This window comes from Kryptolebias marmoratus, linkage group LG17 (genome assembly GCF_001649575.2).
Source record: "Kryptolebias marmoratus isolate JLee-2015 linkage group LG17, ASM164957v2, whole genome shotgun sequence".
Taxonomy (NCBI): domain Eukaryota; kingdom Metazoa; phylum Chordata; class Actinopteri; order Cyprinodontiformes; family Rivulidae; genus Kryptolebias; species Kryptolebias marmoratus.
Window position 1 is genome coordinate 24,439,074 of NC_051446.1, and position 8,285 is coordinate 24,447,358.

The following is an 8,285-nucleotide window of genomic DNA, read 5'->3' on the forward strand; positions in this document are numbered from 1 at the left end:
GGGGGGGGCTTGACTAGGCTGCAGGGAGTTTTTGTTGGGGTGTAATGTTGCAGACAGAGGATGAGGTTGCTTCTTAAATGATGAGGCGATTTACATGCAACGCCTGACAACTTTAAACTCCACGTGAAACAGCTTCAGGGGTTCCAGGCCGGTGGATCACAGAATCATACAAAACGAAGATATTTAATAAAAGTTAAAACCTTACCGGACAGAGTTGCATTCCTTAGGGCCTGAACCTCAATCTAGTGCTTTTTCAATAAAAGTCATGGTGGATAAAAATGATCTTTTGGACCCCGATCATGGCTGTTTAAGAGTTTTTGTAATAAAATTTAACATTTTTGGGACTCTACTGTTTATGTCTTTTGGGACATTTGCACTAAATCAATATTTTGATGCTCTCTGCTGAAAATTTGGATTGTTGAAAGTTGATATTATCCTCAGCTGAGATTTAAAAGTCATTTTTTAAAGCTTAAACTTACTTATGAACACAGAAACCGAACATTTAAAGGCAGTTTTTAAACTCAAAACAGTTTGTAAAATTATATTGCAGTCAACAGATTTGTGTTATTTGTGTGTCTGATTTCCTTCTCACACCTACACGGATAAAAGAATAAGTTGAATTACAGTCTCTAAGTGTTTTGCAAAACTGTCACAACAGATGAGCAGATTTGCCTGTTGAATAAGCCGCCAGTGAAATCACCAACATGCAAAAACCAACAGGACTTAAAGGCGTCATGCCACAACCTGATTTACTGCAAACACAAGCAATCAAACTAATCTTCAAGAAATATTTCATTTTCTCAGATATTATGATATATAAGGGATAATTTTACATATTTTTGCAGATTTTGATGCTTCCATGTGTCATTTAGCTCTTGCAAACACAATTTAAATGTAAACAATTACCAGAAAGCAATATTTGATCAGTCAGTTTATCTCTACATTATAAAGCTTATTAAACTGAATATCTTTCAGTCCTAAAATATAACAACAAACCTAAAACTCTTCCAGCTTTTCCAGATCATGCACCAATCACTGCATGTTATTTTTGCTTTGCTGAGGCTTTAAGGACACCTCCTGCTGAAATAAAAAATAACAATTACGTTCACAAAAAATCTGAAATGAATAAATTTATGAAAGTCTGATTCTCCGTTTGTCCCACCGCAGAAAGAAAGTGAGGTTTCAGAGAAAACTGTAAGGCAGCAGCTAACTGTAGTGTGAAAAAAAAGCCTAGAAACTGGTTATGAAGGGCTGGACTAAAGACCCAATCCTGGCTCTGCCAGCTCTGTCCACAAATGAGACGTCTGAGAGCTGGGAGCCTATTTTAGAGAGAATAAAGCTGTGCAGGCTCGGCCCCCTGTTTATGCAGGGATTGTAATGTGTTTCAGATTACAGCTGGTTGTAAGGACATTCTTGTGGTGAGACCAGACTGTTCACTGCCGGGTTGCAGGCGGGTGGCTCGACGAGGCGTTTCTCACTCAGCCTTCTATGAATCCGTCGGCTCGTTTTCCTCTTCAGTCACAAGAAATCTCTCTGCGAGGCTGCCGGCCGGCCGGAAACCTACTCTGTTTTATACTACGCCTGCATACTTTGGGCTATTTTAACCATTCATATAAGACAACTTTCAGCTCAGGAGATGGGTGCGATGCTTTTGTACTGTTGTATTTTCCCCATAGAAATCCATCAGTTTCTTTCAAACACTGGCTCTGTTTTTTGTCTTCTTAGGCTACTTTTAGCTCGCCATGTCCTACGTTTAGTTTTTGCTACTTTAAGGCAGCCTGTTGCTACATTTAGCTTTGAGCTAGCATTTTTCTAATTTTAGATTTATGAATTCAGTTGTAGTGGAGTCACTCACTCTGCATTTTACAGAATTTTAACTGCATAATTGAGCAAAAAGCAAAGCAGGGGTTGTTATCTTAGTAATCATCTATAAATATTACAGTCAGCGACCGCTGCAAGGAAGGGAAAGACTTTAATAAGCAGCTTGGGATTAAATATTCTTAGAAGCATCTGCTGCATGCTATCACCACTTTCATCTTTGCTGCGGGGTAAGTCAGGAACGTGCGTTCTACAAGCGGACTTTGGTTTTATTACACAGGAGTGAACAAAATCATAAAAGAGTAAATAAAGAGATCAAACCCTCCATCTGTTACTGTGCCTGATGTAAGGGTCAGAAACAGAAAAGCAGGCTTATTTACTGCACTTTAACCTTTAACCTTGGATTTATCTCCCTGCAGGTTTGGTCCCTTGTTTATTTAGCAGGATAAATAGAGGCAGAGTTACCTTTCTTCCTCACTGCACCACACCTCTTTACACCAGCAGTAAAACAGGAAACCCACTGATCCTTTAACGCCGGATGAACACAGTTTGCCAGGTAAATTTAAAGGTCAAATCAAGAAAACACCAGAAACAGAGAAATAACTAGAACAGATATAAGACCACGTGTCTGAGAAACCCCCTCCCCATTTTGGAACCAGAGCTGTACAACAAGCTGAACCAGAATCCAGGAAACAATGAAATGCAAGAAGCAAAGCGAAGGGAAATGCCATGCTTTCCTGCTCTGCTGGCCTGCTCCGTATTATTAGAGACTTCCTGCTCAAAGTCCTCTTTAACTCCTCATGGATGGGTTCAAAGGTCAAATCACTCAGGGAGCGTCTGAAGCACAAAAACAGGAGCCTTTAAAGTTAACGTTCTCTCACAGTTTGTAAAGCTACTCACTTCAGGTTGAATATTATAATATATAATATTATAGCTAAATGTGTACATGTTGGACCGTGTTATGGATTTATCTGGCTTTTAGGCCGTACTTCTGTTTAGGTACAGGCTCTGTTCTGCACAGGAATAAACAAAACAAAGCGTTGTAACCAGACTTATCAGCTACTCGTTTCGTTAAGGGGGGAAAAGGGGGAAAGCCACTTCTAATTATTTAGGAAAACAGCCGTTTTGAAGGAATTTGTTCCTGGATTCCTGGTGAGAAACCAAACAATGCTGCCTTAAAAAGACATTTCAAACGTCTGACAGGAAGCTGGGAACCGTCACTCAGTCAGACCTCCTATTTTTCCTCCAACATCCTCATTTCTTCTCTTTTACTCGTCTTCAGGCAACTTCAACGTGTGGCTCATGTTTTTATAATCACCCACCGGCGATAATGTTTCTGCCACTGTCTGTGTGCCTGTTAGCAAAATATCTCATGAACCGCTGAACGAAATTTTACGAATCCTACAGAAAGCAGTCAGTGGATGCATCTAGCTGATTGACTTCTGGAGGCAACCAGATTTAAGATGGTTATTTCTCAGCCAGTTTTACAGACACTGACCTGACATTTGGTCTGGTAGTAGCTGAGAGTGATCCCAGCACACATATTCTGAGTTCTGACAGATTGCACGAGATCTTCGTTTAAAATTTAGCCAATAAGTTTTGGAGTCAACACTGTCTGTTACTAAAATATCTGTGCTAAACCTGGGGGGGAATTTTCTACATTTAAATATCCAAAAACATAAATATATGAAACACGAGAACAAAACTGACTTCTTTTTCTTTCAGCTGTTCTCCTCCTCCTCTAACTCTGTCCTCTGTCCTCCAACTGCCTCCATGTCCTCTCCAACATCCTTCTGTCCCTCCTCTGCACATGTCCAATCCTTCAACCTGTGCTGGACCTCTGATGACCTCATCCCTAATCCTGTCCATTCTCGTCCCTCGACACTTCCTGTTCTGTCTCCAAACCGTCCAACATGGCTGCTCTCACCTTTGACCTTTGCTGCCTTCCTTTTGGCACAGATCACTCCTGAAACTTTTCTCCGTCCTGCCTGGACTCTCTTCTTCAGCTCATTCTGAGGTTTCCATCTGTGTGTCCTGTGTTTTTGAATATTTTACTTTTGTTTTAACTTGTTTCAATAAACTCCCCACCGGCCCCAGTGATCGTATCACTGTGTGATAGAGGAAACAAGCCCCTGTGTCGACCATTTATTATTATTTTGTCTGTATTTTAATGATTTATAGAGTTTATGTGAAACAGTAAAGAGGTGGACGTGTGGAGCGGGGTGTCCACACCTCAGGAGGAGGACTCAGGTCTCCGATACAAAACACTGTGTTTGGCCAAGAAGTCTTTTCTGCTCGCAGATTTCCCAAGACTCCACAAGTATTTGAACTTTTATCTTTCCAGGCATCTCTACAAAAAGACCGGGCATTTACTGGGCTCTATTTTGAGAACGGTACGCTCAATGGAACAGGCCGCAAAGTTCAACTTCAAGTCAAACAAAGTAAATGTCAGCCTGAACAACCATGTCTGGCCATGAGCAACCTTTTCCAAATTACGCCCTAATTGCTGCCACAGGGGGATATGATCAGCAGCCTGACATGGCAGCTCTTTAATAACAGTAAAAATCCCCTGTTCACCAGAGAAATTCACTGAGCTGCTAGTTGGACCAGAGCAAAATGAGAACCCACTGAAGCATTTTGATCCACTTCAAACAGAACTATTTTGTGTTTTTAAGAGCGAACAGCAGCTGGAAACCTGTCGGAGCACAGAAGCCCACCACCAGGGGTTAAGTGAGCTGAACTTTGTTGTGAGGATAAAACACACGCAGCAGATGTGCTCCAGACGGTCTTGTTTTGGATGCCAGCACCAGAACAAACGATGAGATGCCCTCCGTAAGCGGTTCGCTCCAATTCGAACCCACCGAGGCTTGCTTCCATGAACGAACACACGCTGAGACTACAGGGAACGCAGCAGAAAGGAAGTGCTCCTGGCCGGTCACACCCTCTACAAATAACAATCTCCACATGCCACCTCCGGCCCGAGCAGCGTAGCTGGAGGGAAAACAAACAGGCAAGAAAATAAGGAGGGTTGGGGGGTAAACAAGGCTCGGTGCTGTCTGGTTCCTCCCAGGTCTTCTTGCCTGGCTGCCACGGCTACTGTTCACGCCACAGACGCTGATCTAATTTAAATGGTATGGCTGTGAAAACGATGCTAACCAGAGCGGCCGGGTTCTTTTTAAACACATGTTCACTTGTGCACACTCTGCGGAGAACTTCTTTAGTTTCACGTTTGCACATTTAAAGTTGAGATTACCCGATTAAATGAAAGTAAATTTAAAAAATGAAGCAACATTAAAAGTCTTAATCCCAAGAAATCCTGTTACAAAAAAAAGCTTAGCATTAGTTTAGTCAGTGTTTTGTTGAGAAATGACGGATGGATTTTAGTCACATCATGTGTACGATCTCATGCAACAAATTTTATCTCATTATAGGTAAAATTCACAAAGTTTGAGCCATTTTTCTACAACCTAAAGTTGTGGCGGCCATGTTGAACGGCTCCAAAAGCTTAATCAGTTGTAGACAAACAGCCAATAGTTACTTTACTGTAATCTGTCCAGTTGGATCCTGAGATATTTTGCCAACAATTATTGGACTCAAACTTGTCTGTTTGTTCACAAAACATCTATGGATCAACGCAACTCAAAATGGCCGCCACAGCTAATCCACTACACTAATTATATGACAAGACACAGCTAAACGAAGCCAACAAAGAAAAACCTAATCTGTCATTTATACAGATATTGAGCTAAAGTTTGGTTAATTATTAAACAGTTTTATTATTTTTATTAATGCTGCAGCAAGTTTTAATGAAACAAATGGGACGTTTATGAAGCTGGTTGCCAGGTGCTGCTGAAAAAGACACTAAGAGCTCTTAAATGACATCAGGGATCAGTTTGCACTTTCATCACAGATGGCAGAGGCGAGGAAGCCGATTCCCATCTGAAACGTAACGCTCCTCCCTTCATTCGCACTGACACGAGCGACAGAAACAGGAAAGTCTGCGCGGCCAGGGCGGAGCCTCAACAAACATTTCAAGGAGACTTTACCGGTTAGATCAGGAAACTTCAAAGTGAACGTGCGTCCAACCTGAAACAATCAGTTCAGGTCAGGTCAGGCGAGGCAGGCAGACTTCTTTTCATTCATTACGTCTATTGGGGGCGGGGCTATGGGCGGGGCTCACAGGGCCTAGACACACCCACTTTTGGCAAAAAGAGGTTTCTTTGTTTACACTTAAATAAAACAATAAATGGGCTATCAATTAAACAACCTCACTGACTGATTTCCATACTAATTCTGATTTAGGAAACTTATATTAAAGATTTCTTATATAAGTAAATAAAGACGCAGAATTCTTTTCATCATCTCAAGATTTTTTACTTCTGTTTTTACGAGACAGCTGCAAAATGGAGTTTTTGGTCTGACACAAAGGGATTTTTAAACACCTAATAAATTTATAGTTCATATTTTAAATTACTTTTACACAGAACACCAGCGGATTTGATCAGCACTTCCTTTTCTGTCCTGGAAAGTGCCTTCAGTGGTGTTGCTCTACAAACTCTTTTTTTTTTTATTAATAAAAGTTAAAAACTAACTGATGACTTATTATGCTAACCACTTAATAAAGGCAGCATACTCATTAAACAACATTTGCTGAAGGTTTCAAGGCAATTTTCTCAAAAGAACTGAAGAAATAACTCCAACTGTTTTGTAACCGGTTACAACTTTTCACAATTTAAGGACTTAAATTAATCCAGAATTTTGGATTTTAAAATGTTTTAAACAGGTACTTATTACAAAGTATAAAATAAAAGATAAAAAATGTTACCCTGGACTACAATAAATAGTGCAGTTTCAAAAGCGTTTACTCCAGTAGTTTTCCAGAGATAGTGACTGTAATTCTGTAATGCGGGTCCACGCTCAATGTAAACAAAACACTCAGCTGGCCGTAGTCTGTGAATGTAAACAAATGTAGCCAGTAAGTTTAATGTTTGACATGTTTTCAGTCACTTCGGCTGTTTCCGCAGGTAAACACACCTGGTTGCTCATAAATTTTAATAATTTAGGTTTATATTAACCATCGATGTGAGAACTTCTTTTTGTCTCCATTCTTTGTGAGTTTGAAATGATTAACTTGAATTTGTTTAAATCAGGATGCATGATCTTGGTGTCGCTTGCTTTTAAAAAGTTTCAGCCTCATTATTGTGTGAACGCTGAGTCAGTGTTTTCTGTTTACAGTTCCTTCCATGTGTTGTTTGGACTGGAATTAGTCCAGCATACTTTTTACCCATTTATATATCAAAATGCTCAGCTCATTGAGGACATTACAGAAATGTATTTGGGGTTTTGTAACTTTTAGGCTTCTTAAAATATTTACAATCCCCCCCCCATTGAAATGCATGGAGAACACTGCGCTGTTCAGCAAACTTGCTTCAGTTTTAGCAACTGTTTTGCAAATTTTAGCTCATTTTAGCTTCTGTGCTGAACAGCGCTCACCTGTGCCGTGTTTAAACGTTAACAGATTCCTTTACAAATTAACTCAAAGTTGTTTGCATTTAACTACAACTTCTCTGGTTTGTTTTACAATCATTTTTTTGGTTGCGTGTTGACAGAAACAAGCCTCACTGTTGAGGGAAAACAGGTCCAACAAACAGGTAAAAGCTGCTCTTTTACAACCTGTGCTCATTTTGGTGGCCCACCCACTTTCAGACACCTCTGACTACGCCCCTGGATCCTTTCCAAACACCTGTTGAATGACAACTCCTAAAGGTGTTTACAGCACATGTCTATAAAGGAACAAACTAAACTGTAGCAAACTCTACAAACTCTAAAGTCACCTGAAAGGCTCCAGAAGAGGTGAGTAATGACGGAGGCTTACCTGAGCTTTAAGTTGGCCATAAACTCTTCCATTGACACGTTGTCCAGAAGCACAAAGTCAGCCTTTCCAAACTCCAGGCTCTCGTGCTCTGCCATCTTGTTTGCTGGTTTTTAAATGTATCTACTTTTAATTTTAAAGTGTCAATAAAGAGGTGAACGTCGGCTGCGTCTCCGCTCCTCTCCTCAGAACATCTCGACTCGCCTGGAAACTTCAGCCATGGCTGACAACTTTTACAGAAAACTCCCCGCAAACCTCGCTTTCCTGTCTTAAATGAGAGTTTCACTCCCCCCCACGGAGAAATGTCCTCATGCCCGTCCGAAGCTCCCTGTCCCCGGTCCCGTTACAGCCGCCTCACCTCGCCGTTTCCTTTCGCGTTTCTTCTGCCCCTCGGACCGGCCGTCCACCAATCAGATGTGAGCATGCGCTCCCAAGCCCCGCCCCCTCCCTTCCCCCTGCGCAGAGGTGTGGGTCAGGGGCTGTGTCAGCCGAAAAGCATCGCAAATATTTCTAAAAGCACCGCAGATTCACTGCCTTTCTGACGCATATTTCGGCGATGACGAGGCCACCGTGAAAGAAAAACATGTTATTACTT

At 41.3% G+C, this 8,285-nt stretch overlaps 1 protein-coding gene across 1 annotated transcript in view; it reads right to left on the minus strand.

The window, feature by feature from the left end:
* myo1d (myosin 1D) overlaps window positions 1-8,069 on the minus strand; it is an 88,619-nt gene extending 80,550 nt beyond the window's left edge. Inside the window, exon 1 of the mRNA XM_017438047.3 lies at window positions 7,694-8,069. Coding sequence (XP_017293536.1) covers window positions 7,694-7,788 — 95 coding nt within the window. The 5' untranslated portion in view covers window positions 7,789-8,069. The remainder of the gene's footprint in view (window positions 1-7,693) is intronic.
* Window positions 8,070-8,285: the final 216 nt, after the last annotated feature.